Below are 22,100 nucleotides of genomic sequence, written 5' to 3'. Positions count from 1 at the left end.
CGTTCCCCTTCTGCACAGAATATCCCCCGACAGGTGGCTCACGAGACCTGCCTCATCTCGTCGGGAGCAGCCACGCTCCTGCCTGAGGGCGGTCTCCAGACACAAGCTGCTGGGGAAAGGGCGGGGGCCGTCTTTCTGGGGGAGTACTGTATCCAGCCCCCCACGCTGGCCAATGGGACTCTGTCAGTTTCCACCAGCATCTTTGCCATGCCAGTGTGCGGCTTCACGAGAGGATCCCTATGAGGCCTCTCTCCTGCTACTAGCTATTGTAGAGTTTGATTTGTGCCCATCCCCATGGCAGCTAGGCTCTTGGCAGCGGTAACATGGAGGTCTCGGGGCAGGAGAGGGAAGCGACGGTGATTTAACCAAGGATCGATGAGCTTGTCTGAGTGAAGCTGTGATAGTTCTCGCAGATCCCCCAGAGCTGTGATCCCCAGCCCTGAGCTTTCAGCTGTTGCTGTTGGTTACAGATCTCCTAGGCCACATTACCCATCAACTACGGACCTCATTCTGAGCAGGGCTTAGCACCCCAGCTCCCATGGAAATCGGAGCTCAGTACTTCTCCGGATCAGGTCCATTTGGCCCAAGGCCTTCGTGGCTGTCTCTAGCTCAGGCTTCTCTCAGCTCAGTGGACACGGGTGAGCTAAACAGGGCAGGCCGGGGCCTCCAGACCACTGTGCCCGGGGGCCAGGGCCAATCGGAGAGGATGGCACCTCCACGGACGGCGAGCGTTACTGATGGCCCCGGCCTATCCGGGCAGAGGTGCATGCGGGGGAAGCCCATTTTGGCAGGGAGTCCCGCGTGGAGACCCTGGTCTATTTCTGCATTGTCAGTGATGGGGGATGCCTTTGGAGCCACCTCGTTCATTTGCCTGCGATGGGGCAGGTATTTACAAGGTGGGCTGTGTCCCAAATCCGCCCTACCCGCCACTCCCCACACAGCCCCGGCTCTAGCCATGAACTGGCTCCACCAAACACAGGACTCCCCGTCTCGTTTCAGGCATGCGCTGGGCCTGCAAGCCAGCCTGGGCCATAATCTCCAGACTGGGCTGGGCTCCTCACACCCCCATCAGCTTCCTCCTGACACTGCACTAACGGTCCCAAACGGACAAGACTGTGTGTTTTTCTCCAGATAAGTATCCTGGAGCGGGCTGGCGAGCTTCCTCTGGGACCGGCGGGCTCCTTGCAGCGTTCGCAGCATGGATGTGCCATGGAGAGATTAAACCCCAGGCTGTGATAACAGCAGCTGGATCAATGCGAGACACATCACGGTGCACTGGTGAGGGAAGCGCAGAAGATAATTGCTTGGAAAGCTTTGGCGTGAAATGAGCACGGTGCCTCTTCGCTTGCTTCCCATCAGGCGGGGGTCCTTGTGATTAAGCCAGGCAGGCAGAGCTGAGAGGATGGATGGTCCAATGGTGAGCTTAGCACTTGGGAGACCACAGTTCAAATCCCTGCTCCGCCACAAACGCTCTCTGGGACCCCTGATAAGTCACTTCAGTCCAGAGCCACAAAGGTCTTAGGCCCCTGAATTCGCTCCTCCGGCCCCTCAGCCTGAACACCTTTGTGGATCCGAGCCTGAGTCGCTCCATGCCTCAGTTTCCCCTCTGTACAATGTGGGAGAATAGCCCTGCCCTGCTTCACAAGGGAAGCGGGGAGAGGTGTGAGCAGACAGCCACCACAGATTGGGAAGTGCTCAGAGAAGACAGTCATGGGGGCCAGGGAAGTACCTGCGAGAGATCACCCGGGAGCGTGCTGCCCCGGGGGTGTCTGCTCCGTGCACACACAGGAGATGTCAAGCCAAGATTTGCAAGCGAGACAAGCGATTCCGAGGGCCCCCCAGGGGCCCGTGTGGCAGGAGGCAGCTGTTTAGTCCTTTCCGGGCGTCAGGCCGAAAATCACTCAGCGCTTGTTAATACTGGCCTGCAGGACTGTCACCCCGACGCCTCCCGGCTGACAGCAAGACGCCCGCACAGAAAGCCCGACCCTGGGACACAGGGGCTGGAAAAGAGAGGACAGAGCAGACCCTGCCAAAACGCTGCACACGCTTCTCCGTACGGGGACAGGAGAAGAGAACATGGGACAGATGTTATCACATTGCTTAACGTACAACGAGAAGGTGCGTCAGGGCTACGGTGCACATGCAAAATCAACTGATCCATTCCCACGACACGCAAAGCTAACTGATACCCTCTCACGCGCTTCCAGGCCCCTGCGCATCCACCCCCAGGTACCCTCATACCCACACCCACCCCCCGGTCACTCTCGCCCCCGCCCCGGGCACCCACCCCAGTCACCTGCTCACCCACTTCTGGGGCCCCTCGCATCCACCCCTGGGCACCCACTCCCAGTCACCTGCTCACCCGCTCCTGGGCACCTTCTCTCGCCCCTGCCCTCGGGTACCCTCTCAACCCACACTCCCCCTCCCCGGGCACCCTCTCTCCCACTCCTGCTCCAATGGACACTCTCACCCACGCATACTCACCTGCTCCCGTGAACGTTCTCACCCACTCCCATGCACGCTCACGCATCTCACACTTAGCCACACCCACGCACACTCCCTCGTGCACACTGCCCTTCCCCATGCGCGCTCAGCCAGACTCTCTTCCCCTCCCTCCTTTGCACTGTCAGATGCAAGTCAGAAATCGGCCTGTCTGCTGCTCCAGGGGCCTGGGCCAAGCCTTCAGAGCAGGCCCCAGCCCCCTCGTTCCTGCTTCGAGCCCCTCCACAGCGGCCTTTCTGCAATCTCCCCTCCAGCTGGGCCTTTGCAATGGGCTCTCTCTGCAGCCCCCACTGGCCACCTTCCTTCCCGAGTGAAGCACGAGCCCTGGCTTTTCGCACGGATGGTGTTTCCAATTAATTCCGGATTGATTTATGTAGCCCGTTTTCCCATGGTAATTTCCTCCCATTGCCTGTAACCACATCACCAAGGCCTGGATCTGGGATTCAGGGGAAAGATACTCCAGGCTCCCCAGGGGGCTGGCTTCCAGCTGGTACATCTTGGGCTTAAAACGCAACCACGAACAAGCAGACGCACTGGGAGGCCGCCCTCAGCCACGCCCCCTGCCAACACTGGGGGGCAGCACATCAGTCAGGAGATGGGGTGGGCACCTGGCCTCTCGGGGCTCAATGATACCCCTTGGGGAGGAGATCAGGGACGTAGTGAAACATCCCGTCCCTCGGGTCCTAGGTCGAGGTCTGTGGAGGAGACTCAATCCTGTCCTGCACTGTGCCCATCACCGGGGTATCTGGGGCGAGGCGGGAGCTCCTGCCAGCTGCTACAGCAGGGAGGGCCCCCTCCTCGCCCCTGTGGCTTGGACCACCTGCGGCACCAGCTGACCGTCCGCGACGCAGAGGGAGGAGCCAAGCCTGGCCCGGCAGGGGAAGGACCAAGCCCACCCCCCCATCTGTCACTGCTCCCAGCCCCCCCCCCAGTTCGCGTCCCGGGATGGAGTCACTCACAGGCACCTGTTTCACAGGGGGCACCCGAGGTGGCATGATGGCCGCGCCAGGGAAAGCCCTGGAGAGTTGAGCCCGGCTGTGCCCCGGGAGATCCCAGGACAGGCAGCGCCCTCGGGCTCCTCCTAAACCCCAGACCCGCCCGCCGAGACCACCCGAGTGACTAGGGCTGGGGGAAGGGGCCTCATTGGTTTATGGCAAGTGCATGGCAGCCTCGGGGGTCCGTTCCGAGCACAGGGGGTAACCCCGCCCCACCCAGCACAGCCAGCAAAGAGCAACCACGTACTACGATAACAGTACACAAAGACCAACTCTCAGGAGCAACCCTACAATAACAAACTTGTGTACAAAGTCCCATCCCTGCAACAACCAATCGCTGTTGGCAGATCTCAGAGTAGCAGCCGTGTTAGTCTGTATCTGCAAAAAGAAAAGGAGGACCTGTGGCACCCTAGAGACTAACCAATTTATTTGAGCATGAGCTTTCGTGAGCTACAGCTCACTTCATCGGCAGATCAGCATGCATAAGCCACCCTACAATAATAAAACCAGCGAGCACGCCCTGGTGCCCACAAGGAACCCTACAATAACAAACCTAGCCCAGCCCTCCACTGACAAAGCCCAGCCCGCCACTCACAAGTAACCCTACATTAACAAAGCAGTGGGACATTTCAACAGACGCCTGCCGCAGCTTTCGGAGCGGAGCAGAGAGGAGATCTTGTTGACAAGAGAAGCCAGCGCCTCGGCCCCGAGGACACACACGGCTCACAGTTCAGATGGAACAACATGGGCTGTTTCACAGGACAGCTGTTTTAGCAATTCCCTGTTCCTCTTCTATCAGCGGAGACCTGCTGGGAATTGTTCCTGTTTGTTGCTCTGGCGAAGAAATCCCTGCAGCCTGTCAGCTTAATTGTTTCTGACTTACATTAAGATTTCCAGGGAAAACAAGGGGTGAAAATAATCATCTTCCTCAATCTAAACAGCATCAGAGAAAAGAAAACGAGCCCCGGGCACATCTGCTAGAGCGATCTCCCCGGGTGGGAAGAAAACGCCCCAGGCTCTGAAGGAAAACAGAGCCCAGCCTTTGCACGGGGCCCTGCTCAGTTCTGGATCTTTGACTGCGTGTCCCCCTCCCGGGCCATCAGTGGCACATGGTGGTGGCTACCCGTCCAGAGGAGGGCAGGTGGGGAACGGACCGGCCTCTACGCCTGCCTCTAATTGGCTCGAGCTGCCCTCCTGAGAGTCACAGCGCTGCCCTTGAAGGGTGGAGTGGGCCCAGCCACATGCGCCCTCCCTGCTGCAGGCTGCGCCAGTCCATTTCGCAGTCGCGTCAGGCGAGGATTTCATTGACGTGGTCAAGGGGGCCCTCCCAACTCTGCTGATTTTCTTGAGATAGTCGATGTCCTTAAAGCCCCAGCTCCCGGAGTCATGGGACTGGAGGAGACTCTCAGCTTGCATTTCCAAACAAACAAGTTCCTGCCCTGCCCCATGCGGGATGGCAGAGAAAAACTTGAAAACAAGAAACGAGGGGCCCCCAAAACGCTCAGAAACAGAAGGCAAAGATCCCCCCAGGCCTTAATTTTTTAAATTTTAAATTTTTTAAAAATCTCGAGATTTTTAAGCGACTCTTGTGATTTGGCAGGGCACCGGGCGGGGCTGCTCCAGGGCTTCTGGCTGCTTGGGACTGGCGCCGCCAGCTCTCTGGGCACTTTGCCGGCTGCTGGCAGGGCAGGACCTGCTCAGAAACTCAGCAGCAACGGCTCATGCTCGTGTTCTGCTGTTTGCCGGGAGGTGCCCAGCACTGGCCTCACACAGACAGCAGCAGCCTCCTGCCTCCACGCCAGCTGTGGGGCTGAGCCCCCACCTCACACTATGGTCTAGAGCAGAGGTCCCCAAACTGTGGGGCGCACCGTCCCGGGGAGGCACAGAGGACCGTTCCGGGGCGGAGGGAGGGGCAAGGCTGGGGCCCAGGCCAGCCCCCATGGGGGGCAGGGGGGAAGCGCTGCCCAGATCTGCTCCTGGCCACGGCCCCAGCTGCTCACCCCACAACCAAGGCTCCGCTCCCGGCCCAAGCTGCCAAGCCCGCACCCAGGGCTCTGCTTCAGGCTCCATGCCCAGGGGCCCTAGATGCCAGCTCCACCCCAAGCTGTGGCCCCAGCCTTGGCCCCCTTACCCCTGTCTGCCTCCCACCGGGGGCGGCGGCCCCACTCCCAGCCCTGCGCCCTGGCTACCAGTCCTGCCCCCAGCCTTGATCCCCTTACCCCTATCCACGTTTTTCCCCCCCCCACTCCCCGCCGGAGCCACAACCCCGCTCACGGCCTGTGGGGGTTGGGGGGGCTGGACAGGGGTAAGGGGGGGCACAACCCTGAAAAGTTTGGGGACCACTGGTCTGGAGAGGGGTATAAATCACAGAGCTCTGCTGCTGTGGGGCAGACATCCTGGCTACGGCACCGGCAACCCGCTGTCCTCTACTGACTGGGATCAGACCCACTCTTGGGCCCCTGTCGCCCGCCGGCAGCTGGAGGCCTGCCGAAGAAACTGGGCTCAGACTAACTCCGTCAGTGCAGGATCAGGGCCGCCCAGCTCAGCACCCCACATCCACACCGGGCAGGACCCAGCCTCTAGGAAAGCCCGGCTGGTTCTCTGGGCAGGGAAAAGCCTGCCCTGGGCACAGCGGGGGAGTTCTTGCTGGCTTCTTACATTAACCGCCGAGATGTCAAAATAACCGTTCAGTGGCACGGTGCCCAAGCAACCCCCTTATCTCCAAGCTGCAAGGCTCCGACACAGCACATGTCCTGCTTGCGGCTGGGCGGGCAGGGGGGCAAGCTCAGAGGGATGGCCCACAGGTTCAAAGAGCCCAGACAAGGCAAAAAGCCAAGGCCCCGCTTCCGCTCAGCTCTTCGTGCCAATTAAAGTCCCTTTGAACACGGCCCGTGCACCAGTGCCCGGCTGGATCGGGGCCCCGGGCTGCCCCTCAGTGCCCTGAGCCGCTCCCTAGGGATTCGGTTGTCAATCAGGCAAAGGGAAGACACAGCGCCGGCCCCACGTCGCTTCTCGAATGCCCTGCTCTGTGACTGCCCACAAACCCACGCTAGGAATTCACCATGGCAGCGTGCAGAGACAAAGGGCTTGCCAGGCTGTCCTGCAGTCGGAGGGCCAGGCTAAGGGTCATCATCCGAGTCGGAATTTCCCCCCCGGGTCAGCTCAGGAGCGGGGCTGGCAGGGACATGGTTCATCAACTGGGATCATCTGGGTATATTTCACCTAGTCAATTCCCTACCACTGCAGAGGCATCAGGCGTTGGTGGGTCCCAGCTGTTCTCTGCCCGTGGCACATACGAGTTTAGGCTGCTGAGGATGGCAGAGCTTCATGCCCAAAGAAGGGAACTGAGACCTGGGTGAGCCCACATCAGGAACAGATTCTCCCGGCTCACCCTTCAAAATGGCAGACCCCCGCGTCCGGAGCTGTATTGTTCCTGGCACGGCCATGAAGCCCTGCAGTCCCACCAATTTCAAATGAGACCACTGCGGGGAGGCGAGGACAAGAATTACTTGGCTGTGGTGGAATCTGAGCGTGCCCCTGGTGTGATGGGAACCGAATGCCATTGGGATGGGGTAAGACTCATGAGTTATAAATGGATCCTGGCCCAAGCCCCTCCCCAGACATCAAGGGGGCTCGGGGTCCCGCTGCGGATCTCGCCCTGAATTGTACAGCTGGCCCGTATCTCTATCTGAACTAATCCCGGGGCCAAGAGCCCACGGGTTTGGGCAGGGCCAGATCCTAACCTGAATCTGAATCTGCGCGTTGCACCTCGGCCCTGTTTCTATCCTGGACCGACCCAAACATCCTGACTAACCGTCCCCTAGAATTCGGCAAGGAGAATTGGGTCCCGACCAGAATGCAGGTTTCCCAGGCCGATTTCCTGGCGGGCTTTCCAAGTGCACAGGGCCATAACACGAGCGCACCGAGATAGACACCTGCTCCCGGTAATTGCTGACTCACCTGTGACTGCTAATGCTAGGGGAGGTGGCAGAGGAGAGGCCAGACCCTGAGAACAGGAAAGCCTGCTGCATCTGCCTCCTATCCCCTGCACCCCCCTTTGCTATCGCCCCCCGATGGCACATGCATTAGGCCCACAGAGCAGGCTGAACCAGAACTGAGCTGCCTCTGAGCTCTGAATAACTTTCCCATGCCGACCCAACAGCAAGAGGCGCGGGGAGTTGAACTGCTGATCTGTGGCAAGCAACAATTCCTCAAGAGTCAGCTGCGCGGAGACTAGGCCTCCGAAAATGAATACAGGCCACCAGCTGAGGATCCTGAGGCCAAAATGCGTCATACGCCAGCCGTTTGCTACTGTGACGCCACCCCTACATATAAACGGCAAGTGTGTATGTGCACCACTGTCCTCTACTGGAGGGAATTGGAAGTGCTTCTCTGTGTGCCATAGGCCCTATACTGCTAATGGTGATTCTCCCACAGCTCAAGAGACCTCTTTCCAAGCAGGGGGATCCACATTCTCTCGCCGGGGCTTGAGCACAGCGACAGCCCAGATTCGTCACATCAGGAGGGAATTCACCTGCCACCGAAAGGGGGACGGTGGCAGTAACCAGTGTTGCAGTTCAGAGAAGTGAAACGGCCGGGGCTTTCCTTATTGCAGCAAGCGGAATGTAACTACCCCAGCATGCCTGGCGCCAAGACCTGCTCCACAAGAAACTTCCTGATCAGCATTAGCCACCAGCTGGGACTGACTTCCCCTCGCTAAGCTGGCTCTCTTAGCTATCCAGTGCCTGCTAAATCCTGCCCGGCAGCAGCAGTTCAGTATTGACCAGGAGGCAACAGTGCCCCCTACTGGCACACCGATGGGTCCCATTTCTGAGCTGTCAGCTCGGTCAGTGCTTTGCCTTGGTGCTGTACGGGGCTTTGGGGACAGGACGGAGAGGGGCGGATGAAGTGTCCCAGGGCAGCTCTCAGAGCCAGTCGGGCTCACTCTGGAGTACACGCAGCCAGCTGCTGAACCTGGCAAGTGGAGGGAATTCAGTGCCCTTTGTCTGGTCCTTTCGGAAACACCCCAGCACCAGCCTGGCTGCGAACAGCCCTCGCTCACCCACCACCCAAACTCTGCCAGGGCGAGTCTGGGCCAGTCCCAGCCCCCCTGACACGGAGACCACCCTCTCATGCCAACCTCCCTATCTACCTAACCCCCCGCTTACCATACTATCAGAGCACCTCGCTGCCTTCAATCCACAGACCCTCACAACCCCCCCTGTGAGGCAGGGCCATTAGCCCCATTTTACAGAGGGGAAACTGAGGCACGGAGCAACTAAGTAACTTGGCTAAGGCCACCCAGGGAGCCTGTGCAGAGCAGGGACTAGAAACCAGGTCTCACACATCCCAGGCTAACCCCCGGACCATCCTTCCTCTCCCTATACCAGACCCTCTTTTCCATCCACGCCCTTCTAGACTCCAGGTCACCCACAGGGGATCAGTTCCTTCTGGGTCACCTAAGCACTGCCAGCTAGTTGGTCACTGACACCCTAATGGGCTCTACAGATTGTTCCAAATAATTCTGCTCCTTCCCTCACAGCATCCCACTGCCCCTGCCACAGGGAAGGACCACGGCAGGCCCATGTTGGACAGAGAGGGAAACTGAGGCACCGCTGGCTCCGTGGCAGAGCCAAGAATGCAACTCCCCTGGTTCCCAGCCCCGTGCTCTGCTCCCTCCCCAGGTGCCAATGCTGTTTCACCGTGTCCTTTTTTGCAGTGGCAAGAGCCGCCGTGAAGCCGCGGCCACAGTGCCCCCGGGGAAGAGGGGTCGGCCCACTTACCAGCTCAGAGTTGGCGGGAGGCGCACACGGGGTAGCCGCCTGCGAAGCAAACACAAGAAGACCCGGCGTTAGAATGTCACCAGTCCCTAGGCGCGGCAAAGCGGAGACCGGGCTCTTGGCCATCTTACATGCGGCGTGACCTGGGCTGGGGGGCCGCCGCTAGGAGCCTGCCCCCGGACACCCCCCCTCATGTCTGCTCCCCCCGTCCACGGAGGCCTGCTCCACTGAGCGATGCGGCTGTGGTCAGCTCTGGCGAATGGCTGCGCTCCTTCACATGGGCCGGGGAAGACCTGAACCGCGCAGGGACGTGCAGAAGGAAGGGGGTGACGGCCCAGCCTAGAACCCACTGGCAATGGCTACCACACCATTCTGTGCAATGCTCAACCGCTTCACAAGAGGGAGACCTGCCCGTGGACCCAACTGCCCCAAACATGCCAGGGCCCTGGCTTCGTCTTCCCCGGTCCTCGGACCGCCCAGGGTCTACGTGAGGGAGAGCTGCTGTATTAACTGCAAGCATTAATCTGAGCATACTTGGCTGGCTACTGCTTTTCACACAGGCTCCTTGGCTGGTGGTATGTTGCAATCAGCCCCCTCCAGAGGGCATTTCTCTAATCACGGCAGAGCTTTGGGACGGGACTCGCACACACATCTGCAAAACACCCCCCATGATCATTTCCTGGATTAGCTTAACCCACGCACCCAGCCCATCGCGGATCGATGTGCAACAAACCAGCAGGGCCTCTGAGGCCGAGAACGGGGAGCGTTCCATGTGGCTCCATCCACTCTGGTGGTGACCTACCCCTGATCCTTCAGAGGTGGGAGGGAACATACCAATGAGCCTGATCAACGGAGCTGTGTTATACCAAGGGAAGGAGAAATTCCTCCTGACCCCTGCTGGTGATCGGCCCTGCAGCATGAGGGTGGCTCCCCTTGAAACACCATTTCAGCTCACACAGCAAAGAAGTTACAGAATCTGGAGTCCAGCCTCAGCATTTGCCTCAATGACCCCCCCAGCCCCCACTCCCACCAGTAGTGAACTACGCCAACTTAAGCGTAGAGGACTTCCTTTTCTCTGCCTGAACCATGCGTCCCTTTGTTTTCAACCCCCAGCCCCTTCTCACATCATGGGCTGAGGTGGGGGATCTGACGGTTTCCTGGCACATTCCAGGCTGAAGGGCAGACAGCAGGTGACTTGTCTGCCAGGGAAGAGGAATCGATTTGCCTCTTAAGAAGGAGAGCGATTCGATTTTGACAACTGCTTTGGAAATTAGGCGGGTTTCGTTGTTTCTAGATGGTAGGATCCTGAAGGAGCCAAGACTGGGGAACTCAGGCTAGGAGTGGGAACGCCGGCACTTTGCTCCAGCATGGAGAAGGCGACCGCGTGGCAGGTTAGCCCCATTACGGTGGGAGGCACCAGGTGGCGGCATTACACCGGCTTCTCGCGTAGCAGGAGACGATGCTTGCGCGGCTGTTCGGTTTGTGATGTAGTTTCTGGTTGGGGGAGCTGTTGCAAAGGGCAGGAGAGCTTGAATCGCCCTAGCCGGAGTCCGTTCTTGGGGCAGCATTACTCCCTGGAAACTGGGCAGTAGAGTTGGGCTGGGACGGCTAAAGCAGCCGTTGCCTCCCTGCCCTTCGTGACCACCTGGGCCCTAGGCCGCTGGATAAACGAGTTACGCGAAGCGTGAACTCAGTGCGTGCCACGGATTTCTCCTCCAGCGAGAAACCATCTTGCTAGGCCATGGCACCTGCTACCGCTGGGCACTGGGGGGCCAGTATGTAACATTTCTGCTCTGCAGTCCCTCCCCCACGCCCCGCACCAGCTGCACGACTGTTGTTAGCTAACGTGGCTTGAGCCTCCACGGACAGGCGGGGTCCCCAGGCACACTCAGCAGGCGCATTTCACCTGCTTGCCCCCCCCACATGCAAGAAGCACAGAACCCTCTGCTGAGCCCAGCAGCCCCGTCCTTGCAAAGACCAACCACCCCTTGCAACGTCTCTTGTCCACGCTGCACAGACCTCAGCGCAAGCAGCTGGCCTCTGGCTTTCCTCGTAGCCGGCATCTCACATGCCCAAAGAAGCATCTTGCCAAGCCTCCCGGGGCATGGCTAGCGTCCCGTGTACCGTCTCACATTGGTGCGAGCGAATAATTGCCGTGCAGGTTCATCCAAAGATGCTCATGCTGGCTCTGGTCCCTCGCCCGGAAGGGAGGGGAAGAGAAGAGCTGTTGGAGGGGAAATGAAGGAGGCTGGCTATTCCGGATGGCAGCTGTGGCAGAATAAAAGGGTCTTGTAGCCAGACTGCGTGGTCAGAGCAAGAGCTCACGAGCTCTGCACAATCCTCCGCCCCAGTGTTCGAAAGCGGGAGCAGTCGCTCCCCTTCACGTAGCATGGATTCCCACGCTCGCCCGTTACGTCCAGGCTGTCGCCTACCGAGCCTAGCTTCGGGCTAGCCGCTGCCTCAGTTTCCCCTCACTCCGGCTGGCTCTCACTGCCCGGCCTGAGTCTCTTCCTGGGGACAGTTTTATTGTGCAAAGATCGAACTTGGGCAAAAACACACACACACAGAAAGCAGCTTCTCTGCCCACCCGGAGCTCCAGCTCCGAGAGGCTGTCCCCCCATGCGTCCCTCAGTGCTGGAAGGTATTTGTATGTCCCTTGCAGCTCCCCCCCGAAAACATGATGTGCCCCCTCTCCCACCGCTCCTCTCCCTCCCACCTGCTGCCCCCAGAAACACAACAGCTGCAGCAACCTCCCACAGAAGAAAGGAAATGCTCCGGATCGGAGCCGCACCAGCAAGCTGATCTCCTACACTGGTAGCTCGTCGCAGTAGCCACTGGCTGCTGCCATGTGTCGGGGACATTAACCTTTGGTCAAGGTCATCAATGCCAGGTCCCTCCCTGTGCCTCTCAGCCGTCTTCCCTCCACGTACCCTCTGCTCACCAAGCATCAGAGTCCCCCCGGCAGCCCACATCATCTGCCCAGTGCTCGCGCACGAGCATCCGTCGGCGCAGCACCTGGAATGCCCCGTGTCCCTTCTCCGCCTCCTTAAATCAGCCCTCTGCCAGCGCCGTGAGAAGCAGCTTCAATGAAAGATGCTGAAAAAGTGAATCGTGGTGTATGGCGTTACTGTGTCTTATCCGGCGAGCTGCTGGGGTAGTGCCCAGCCAGCGACAGCCGGGGTGAGCCCGCAGGGGCTGGCTCAGTGCTCAGATACCCCGGGGACGGACACTGATGGACGGATGGGTTTCCCGCTGCAGGGTTTATCTAGTAGCTGAAGGCATGACAAAACAAACCCCAACAGAAGAGAGAGGCTGAGGATCTCGATCTGAGCCCAGGAATGGGACTCCTCATTTTTGTTGCTGGTTCTGATGCTGAGGCTCTCTCTGAGCTCAGATGTGTCCCTTTCCTGCCCCGTGACTCAGTTTCCCCATCTGCTGAATGGGTATGAAGCTGCTGGGCCGAGGATTCATGTTTGGAAAGGCTGAAGCAGTGCTCTGTATTAATACCAGGGGAGTATTTAGGGGTAATCCCACTGAGAGCTCATTTGCTGAATTAACTAATGAGTTAATTACCAGAGTTCTTTGAAACTGTGCCTCCCTGATGGAGACTGCCCTTCGACCTGAGGGGCTGGGGCTGGGTGTTCAGAGAGCAGATCGTCAGTTCGATCCCTCGAGCCGCAGGCAAGCAGCTGCAGTAGCTGACGACAGCGATGTCTGCTCTTACGGACGCTGCTCTCCAGATGCAGGGCTGGCCTACAGTCCTGTGTGAAGAGAGGTCTCGGCTGCTATCAAAAGGCCGTACTGCTACAGTGGCCTCCTCTAATGGCTGGGCTGCAGAGGGTAACAGCCTACCACTGCTACTTGCCAACTGAGTAGCTCCTTTAGTTCAAATGACAGGGGCCTGTGCTCGGAGTGCTGAAGAACCTGGGCTCAGGGCCCGGGGTCATTATGTAAAGTTGTTTTAAGCAGCGTGCATGGAACCTTTGAAGTGGAGCAAAAGACCGCAGATGTCAGACGAAACAGCCAAGCTATTGTTCCAGTAATTACCAGAGGCAAATTACTGCCAATTAACCTCGGGCTTTGTTTCCTCCGTATTCCTCTTGGTCCCTGCGTCAGGTCCGGATTTGCCAAAGGACTCAGGGTCTGGGTATCGAATAGCTCTGGAGGGGCTCAAACCCGGGCTCCTGCCGAGCAGAACAGAGTGGCCCAGCCATCATCCTGATTGCGACAACAGCTGGGACTCACGCCGGGCAGCAAACCTCTTCTGATGCTGCTCCTGGGCTGGCCCTTTTCTCCTCTACACGCAGGGTGATCTTTACCCACTGCAGAAAACAGCGTCAAGGGCAGCGTAAGCCCAGTTTTGCTGGTTCACTTTCCCATGTCCCCAGCCCCGCACCACACGCCAAGCTCCGCTCCGCCCAGTATATCCTGCCACTCGCACTGGCAATCCAACCCAGAATTTCCTGGAAGGAGCTTGTGGCTCAAAACTATTTGTTGATATTGATACGGCACGAAGACACGCATGCCAGGGAAGCCACAGCTACTTCCCAGCAAGAGCTGCTAAGTACCCAAGCCCCTGCATGTCCCCCTCCGAGGGATGGACATAGGGAAGTGACCGGAATGTCTCTGCACCATCATTCCAGTGTTTCTCAGGCCCTGTGCTGAGATTTCTGGGATGGACGAACATTGCTGAGGGGTCCAACTTCCCAGCACCCCAAAGCAAATCCCACGTCCCAAAGTCTTGGACTCAGAGCCAGCTCTGAATTCCACAGCTGGCCCACATCTCTATAACCAGCCAAACCAAGCCTGGTAATGCCGGAGAGCAGTCAGAAAAAAAGCTACGGGAAAGATTCCTGGTCTGGAAAAGCCAGCTTGCAGCGAGAGACTGAAGGAACGGGCTCTGTTTAATTTATCCAAGCCCCCACAAGGGGAACTGACTTCTGAGAGCACAGGCTGGACACGGTGCAATGCCTGGAAGCTGCAGCTATAGAAATTCAGGCTACGAACAAGGCCCCGGTTTTTAACGGTGAGGGTAATTAACCACTGGAACAATGGATCTAAAGGCGGGGTCGATCCTCCGTCACTTGAAGTCTTTAGAGCATCTTAAACTAGGGTCTAGCTCTACTACAACTGCATGACGGGCTTCATGCAGGAATCAATAGGGGGTTCTCTGACCTGGATGATGCAGGAGGTCAGACTGGGTGATCATATCGGTCCCTTCTGGACTCAAAATCTATGAAGACCCCCGACGCGAACACCCCTGGGCATTGCGGGGTGTGGCCAAGACATACTTCTGGGTCCTAATCTTAAAGCCAGTTTCACACGGTGAAGCTTTGCCCTCTACTAACACCTGCCATCCCAGGATCTCAAAGCACTTCACAACCAACCGGAAAGTCAGACTGACATGCACCTCTGCAGTCAGGATGATTATAAAGTTTGCGGACGATACCAAGCTGGGAGGGGTTGCAAGTGCTTTGGAGGATAGGGTTAGAACTCAAAACCATCAGGACAAACTGGAGAAATGGGCTGAAGTCAATAGGATGAAATTCAATAAGGACAAATGCAAAATACTCCACTTAAGAAGGAACAATCAGTTGCACACATACAAAGTGGGCAATGACTGCCTAGGAAGGAGAACTGCAGAAAGGGAACTGGGGGTCCGAGTGGATCACAAGCTAAATATGAGTCAACAGTGTCACGCTGTTGCAAAAAAAGCCAACATCATGTGTCAACAGGAGTGTTGTAAGCAAGACACGAGCAGTAATTCTTCCGCTCTACTCCACACTGATTAGGCCTCAACTGGAGCATTGTGTCCAGTTCTGGGCACCACATTTCAGGAAAGATGTGGACAAACTGAAGAAAGGCCAGAGGAGAGCAACCAAAAGGTCTAGAAAACATGACCTAGGAGGGAAGACTGAAAAAATTGGGTTTGTTTAGTCTGGAGAAGAGAAGACTGAGAGGGGACATGAGAACAGTTTTCAAGTACATAAAAGGTTGTTACAGCAAGGAGAGAGAAAAAATGTTCTCTTTAACTGCTGAGGACAGGACAAGAAGCAAAGGGCTTAAATTGCAGCCAGGGCGGTTTAGGTTGGACATGAGGAAAAATGTCCTAACTGTCAGAGTGATTAAGCCCTAGAATAAATTGCCCAGGGAGGTTGTGGAATCTCCATCATTGGAGGTTTTTAAGAGCAGGTTAGACACACACCTGTCAGGGATGGTCTGGATAATAATACTGAGTCTTGCCATGAAGGCAGGGGACTGGACTAGATGACCTCTCGAGGTCCCTTGAAGTCCTGCAATGCTATAGAATCATAGAATCATAGAATCATAGAATATCAGGGTTGGAAGGGACCCCAGAAGGTCATCTAGTCCAACCCCCTGCTCAAAGCAGGACCAATTCCCAGTTAAATAATCCCAGCCAGGGCTTTGTCAAGCCTGACCTTAAAAACCTCTAAGGAAGGAGATTCTACCACCTCCCTAGGTAACGCATTCCAGTGTTTCACCACCCTCTTAGTGAAAAAGTTTTTCCTAATATCCAATCTAAACCTCCCCCACTGCAACTTGAGACCATTACTCCTCGTTCTGTCATCTCCTACCATTGAGAACAGTCTAGAGCCATCCTCTTTGGAACCCCCTTTCAGGTAGTTGAAAGCAGCTATCAAATCCCCCCTCATTCTTCTCTTCTGCAGGCTAAACAATCCCAGCTCCCTCAGCCTCTCCTCATAAGTCATGTGTTCCAGTCCCCTAATCATTTTTGTTGCCCTTCGCTGGACTCTCTCCAATTTATCCACATCCTTCTTGAAGTGTGGGGCCCAAAACTGGACACAGTACTCCAGATGAGGCCTCACCAATGTCGAATAGAGGGGAACGATCACGTCCCTCGATCTGCTCGCTATGCCCCTACTTATACATCCCAAAATGCCATTGGCCTTCTTGGCAACAAGGGCACACTGCTGACTCATATCCAGCTTCTCGTCCACTGTCACCCCTAGGTCCTTTTCCGCAGAACTGCTGCCTAGCCATTCGGTCCCTAGTCTGTAGCTGTGCATTGGGTTCTTCCGTCCTAAGTGCAGGACCCTGCACTTATCCTTATTGAACCTCATCAGATTCCTTTTGGCCCAATCTTCCAATTTGTCTAGGTCCTTCTGTATCCTATCCCTCCCCTCCAGCGTATCTACCACTCCTCCCAGTTTAGTATCACCAGTTTAGTAATTGTCCCCATTTTACAGATGGGAACATCAAGGCCCAGAAAGAGCAAGTGACGTGCCCCAGGTCATACAGTGTCAGGACTCCAGCTATGGGATCCGGGTCGAGGTGGGGGCTTGGGGTGGAGGGGACTCGAGAACATGGTCCAAGTTCAGTGCAGAGGGTTAAGGGCAGAAGCAGAAGTCCGTACCAATGTCACACCGTAGGACTAGGTCGGAGCTGAACTCTATGAGCTGCAGCAGAGAGCGAAGAACGCCAGCCACAGTAGAGTTAGGGGAACAGAGACAGCGCAAGATGTCAGGAGCGGGGGCAAGAAACTGGGAACTGGAACCAGGAGCAAGGATCAGGACCACACAGCAGGATCTGTAGCAGCAGCAACCCAGGGACCTGCCTTATTGCAGAAACAGCCTCCAGGTGCTTTGCCTAGGCCTGAAATAGTGCACCTGGGCCAATCAGGGAATGTGGTCGGCTCCGCCAGGTGGGACCTCTATGGGCAGGAGATCCAGTGGTGCGTGCACCCGGAGGGCTCACAGGCTGCTGTTCCCTGCTTTGCAGAGGGGGCGGCGTGGATACGGCAGCCACCCTGGGATCCCAGCCCCCAGCCCCTAGGAGTCACCCAGGTTGCAGCCCTGTGGCTTCTCATGCCCAGCGAGTCCGTAGTAGAGCCAGGAGTGAACAGACTTCTCTCAACTCCCAAGCCTGGGCTCGGACCCTTAGCTCACGGGTCCTGTCCCTTGCTAAAATCTGGGCATTCCCACTGACGGGAGTCATCACAACGTCTGGATGGGAGAAGACCCCAACATCCAGTTGCCTGCGCTGGAGGTTCTCTGAGTTATCCAGCCAGGGTCTCTTCTGTCCTGGCACTTCTGCTCCCAGTCTCAACTTGGAAAGACAAACATGATTTAGAAGATGCCAACCATTTCAGACCTCCCAAAGCAATCCAACATGGGCTGAGTTTCAGCGGAGGTTCAGGCCAAATCTCTTTCTGTCTGGACGACGACGCTCCCTATTCCCAAGGAGGCTTCCTTCGGGGCTGCTCCCACCACAGGCCTCTGTCTTTCCTGGCGGCTCAGAAACACTGGCCAGAAACTGCTGCACTGCAGGGAGCCACCCCTGGTAATTCCCATCAGTCTGCCAGGGGCCGGTGAGCCAGACTGTCCTTGGACCGCCCATGGACCCACCCACCCAAAGAATCACTTGGCTGGAGACCAGGAAGGAACAGCGACAAATTTAGGGCTAATTCTTGGTTACACTGGTGGGAATCCAGAGTCCCTCCCCTTCTTTCCATGGAACACTGGATTTATGGACTTCAAAGCCAGAAGGGACCGTTCTGAGCATCAAGTCTGATCTCCAGCACATGGCAGGCCAAGGAACCTCATCCAGCGCCTCTGTTATCAAGTCCCATCATTTCCAATTCAGATCTTTCAGACAGAGAGCCAGTCTTGATTTAAAAAGCCTTCAAGTGAAGGAGATTCTCCCACATCCCTAGGTAACTTCTTCAGTGGTTAATGACTCTCACCATTAAATGCTTTATTTCTTGTTCCAGCTTCAACTTCCAGCCACAGATGTCACCACTCCTTTTTCTGCTCAATGGAAGAGCCACCTACTCTCAGAAACCTTCTCCTACAAAGGAGCATGATTACGTCATGTCTTAACCCTCTCTTTCTCAAGCTAACCCCAACTCCTCAAGTCTCCCCCTACCAGGCCTGTTCTTCAGAGTACCAATGCTGCCAACAGAAGTAATGCGTCTGCCCTACTCCTACTTGATGTTCCCCTGCTTATACCGCCAAGGAGCGCATTTCCCCCACTCAGGATCTGTCTCCACTCGGAAACTTACCGAAGGAGCTACTCCCAAACAATCACTCCAACGTGGATAAAGCCAACCCACAAGCGGGCACTCTCATTCTGGAAGAGGAGAGTCCACATGGGCCTTATACCTAGATAATTATTTCAGCATAGCTACTGCGGTAAATGCCCGTGTGTAGACAAGCTCGTGAACATGGGCTGCCCACCACGCCTGCCTGGTCTGATCTGGTCCAGGAGTTGCTGTATCCTCAAGTTCTCACTCGCTTCTCCACAGAGCTCTGAGCCACCTGCCCACGTCCCGGGGACCGGTGTGTAACTAGAAGGTCGACCTCCGTCACATCTCCAGAGGCCCTCCCCACGCCAGGCAGGGCCTGGCCTCTTCGGTGGAAAGCTCATCAGAGGGGGACAAGCCTTGACTAGGGTGTTTCATCCCCTGAGAGATGCTCCCTCCAGTTCGCTGACAGGGCTGTGGGGGGCAGAGGGTGGGAATCTTGCCCTTCGTCTGTGCTCACCGCATGGCTCTGTAGAGGCCTTCAAGCCGGTCAGGTCCAGAGCTGGATTCATTCGTTACCAGTAATCCACCAACGGCACTGAAAAGGAAACGCAGTCTCTCCTCCCCGGCCACCCGCCACAAGCAGGGTTATTTGCTTGTCCTCCCTGTCCACCCCCTGTCCATCCCGTTGCTCACGCCGCGCCAGGCAGGCTGCTAATCACTGGCTCTTCCTTCTACTGCGAACCCCCAGGTCCCCCCTCCCGGGCTGCTCCCCAGCTGCGTCTTCTCGCGGCCGTGTTTGTGTTCCCGGCTCTGTTTTGTTTTGGGTTGGGGTTTCGATTTGAATGGAGAAATGCTACCATAAAAGGCCCCGTTCTCCTGCCCTCCGGGGCTGGCGCCGATCCACAGCGCGCTTGGAATGTTCTGCTTGGACCTGCTCACGAGCCGAGTTTTGGCTACGGGACGAGGGCTGTTTACACAGTGTCTCTAGACATTTGCATGAGAAGAAAAAAAATAATGAAGTGCCAGCATTTAGGGAGCTCCCGCTTGGGCCCCGATTGAGACCCTAAGAGAGAGCGTAGATCCTGCGGGCGAGGCCTTTCACAGAGCGGGAGGCCCAAGGGGCCGGACAGTGGGTCAGTCTCCCCTCCTGTAGATCACAGGCATTTCAGCTCCATGCCGTAACTGAGCCCTGTATTGTATTCCTGCAACCTGTTAGACCAAAGCTTTCAGTCCTCAGGCAGAGAACAGGGGGACTCAGGTGCGGTCAGTGCCCGAGGCCCCTGTGATGGCAGTGGAGGGAAGCCAGGCTGATCCTGGCAGGCGACCCACACCCCATGCTGCAGAGAAAGGCGGACGCACCCCCCCAGTGACCTCACCAATGTGACCTGGGGGGAAATTCCTTCCCACCCCCCAAAACTGGCTATCTGGCACGGGAGTCTAGGAACTGGGGGTCTCTGTCCCACCTCAGCGCAGGGGTTCACCCCTGCGCTGTGGCCAGAGGAAGGCGGGAAAAACCCCACCCTGGGATACAAGCAATACAAGTTACAACACTGGGTGCAACCCACGCGCCAGCTGACGGGGAAATGGGATACCCGGGGAGCTGAGATCCAAAGTGTCCTGGGGTTGGAAGAAGTCGCTTCACTTTAGTCCTTAATCACTCAGTGAATTGCAGGGGGAGGCATGTCAGGTGAGGGGCATCGGCAGAGCAGAGGGAGTGGGGGGAAGAGCTCAGGGCTGGGACAGCAGGGGGCTGCGGGTCGGGAGTGAGGGGCATCAGTAGAGATGGGGGGCCGGTCTGGAAGGAGGGGTATTGGCAGATCTGGTGGGTGGGTGAACCCAGGGCTGGGCTAGCAGGGGGCTGCGGTTCAGGATTGAGGGGCAATTGGCAGAGCGGGGGGAACCCAGGGCTGGGCTAGCAGCGGGCTGCGGATCAGGATTGAGGGGCAATTGGCAGAGCGGGGGGAACCCAGGGCTGGGCTACCAGGGGGCTGCGGATCAGGATTGAGGGGCAATTGGCAGAGCGGGGGGAACCCAGGGCTGGGCTAGCAGGGGGCTGCGGTTCAGGATTGAGGGGCAATTGGCAGAGCGGGGGGAACCCAGGGCTGGGCTAGCAGGGGGCTGCGGATCAGGATTGAGGTTCCTCTTCTGTGCAGTGCCCATGCCCTGTGCAGGGCAGTTCAGGGCTGAGGCCTCGCATGACAAAGCTCCCGGGATGGGGCCATGGGGTTTCATTCAGCCCCCTCCAGCTACACGGTGGCCTGCGTTCCCCACACACGCTCAAGCCAGCCTGGCTGGGGATGCCGGTTAACCCTGGGCTTGAACCCATTCTCCCAGAGCATCTGCCAGGGCAGCCCCCATCCCCTGGCTGCCGAGGCCAGGCCTCTGCGGGAGACCCCTCATGGTGATGCAGGCTGGGAACCGGCGCAACAGACAGAACCCCAGGGTCCGTCTGTGTCCGGATGCCCCAAGACAGAATCCCCTTTATAGTTCACACAGCCCCGGCCCGTCTCCGTTCTCCCGCGAAACACGCTAAAGGCCCCACTGACCAGTGACTGGGAGAAACGTCCCCACTGCAAGATCTGAGGGTGGGAAAGGCTGGGAGCCCCCCTTAATGCCAGAGGGTACCTGAGACTGGCCGCAGGCCCAACCCCACTGATCTCGCTCAAGCACGTAGGCCCCAAGTCGTCTGTGGGTTTACGTACTAAAGATCCAGGCCTCGTCTCTACCAGCGGCTGCCCTCACAGGGGGCGTCTGGCATGTAATGGAACTGGGCGCTAAACATCAACTCCGGACCCGCCTCGCTGGACCGAAAGCAGCCAGGAGAGGGGAGGGAAAGTGACCCGAGGTGCCCGAGAGTCAGTGCAGGCCAGTGAAACGGGCAAATGGGGAACAAGTTTTATCCTGGCAAGAATCGGAACCAGCCCCTGAGCCATGCTCGCACACCAGCAATGCACCTTCCATTTGTGACGGCCCGGGGTGGGTCGGTGCAGGGGTGGACGCAAGTTTAATCTGGCTGTGGCCGACGCCAAGGCTTGGAGAGCTGCTAGCATCCCTGTGCTCACCACCTGGGGCTTTCTGCCAGCCGCTAAGATGGGCGCTGGCTTCCCACACCACTCAGCGGCTTCCAAAAGGGAGTTTTGCGAGGGCACGTCGGTGTGAGGAGGGGGCAGGTGCTGGCACACTGTAGGCGGGGGGCAGAGATGGGGCAGAGCTCAGCAGTGTGCATGGCTCCCAGCCCAGCGACGGGGGGACCCGCCCACCACCATCTTTGGGACCATGGTATCGGTAGAATCAATGGCCAGAGAGGGGGCTCTGCTCTGACCACAGGCCTCGCCCCTCCAGGCCTGGGTGGCGGCAAATCAGAGAAGCCCGCGCAGCCCTTCCTGCTCCGGCTCGGTGGCTCCATGGAGGATGTCGTTCTCCAGGGCTGTGAGCCCCACTCTCTGCGAGGACCTGATCCTGGGACAGCAACTGGAGTCACAATGTGCCGGTTCCTCTCGGCATCAGGCTCCCAGGTACAAAGCCTGCCCCCAGAAGGGACCTTGGAGCCTTGCACCAGCTGCAGTGACCTGGCCCCGATCCCGGCCCATATTCGTTCATTGCACACACAGGCGAGGGCACCTGTCCGACGGGCACGGGGCACACGGAGGCAAGAGGGAACGGAGGCACAAGTGGGAGAGGTGGAAAGGAGACAGCCCCTGCCCCCCGCCCCCCCTACAGGGTATTCCCAGGTGCCCTGCCAGGCCGGTGCATGCAGATCTTCTCCAGCAAGGCAGCTCACACAGGATGCGGATAAACCATTTCCTTAGGGCATGC

At 57.7% G+C, this 22,100-nt stretch overlaps 1 protein-coding gene across 13 annotated transcripts in view; it reads right to left on the bottom strand.

Annotated features, from left to right (window-relative positions):
* Window positions 1-22,100, bottom strand: part of TNS1 (tensin 1) — a 298,282-nt gene that overhangs the window by 157,104 nt on the left and 119,078 nt on the right. For 11 of the 13 annotated variants that reach the window (XR_014713659.1, XM_084643936.1, XM_084643941.1 and 8 more), the window contains one exon: window positions 9,281-9,319. The exons of the other annotated variants lie outside the window; for them this stretch is intronic. Coding sequence is in view for 10 of the 11 variants with exons in the window: in XM_084643936.1 (XP_084500062.1) it covers window positions 9,281-9,319 (39 nt within the window). In the remaining variant the exon portion in view is untranslated. The remainder of the gene's footprint in view (window positions 1-9,280; window positions 9,320-22,100) is intronic. 13 annotated transcript variants of the gene reach the window in all.

Source organism: Lepidochelys olivacea, assembly GCF_965140295.1.
Source record: "Lepidochelys olivacea isolate rLepOli2 genome assembly, chromosome: 11".
NCBI classification, from domain to species: domain Eukaryota; kingdom Metazoa; phylum Chordata; order Testudines; family Cheloniidae; genus Lepidochelys; species Lepidochelys olivacea.
This window is presented reverse-complemented; position numbering and strand designations above follow the sequence as displayed.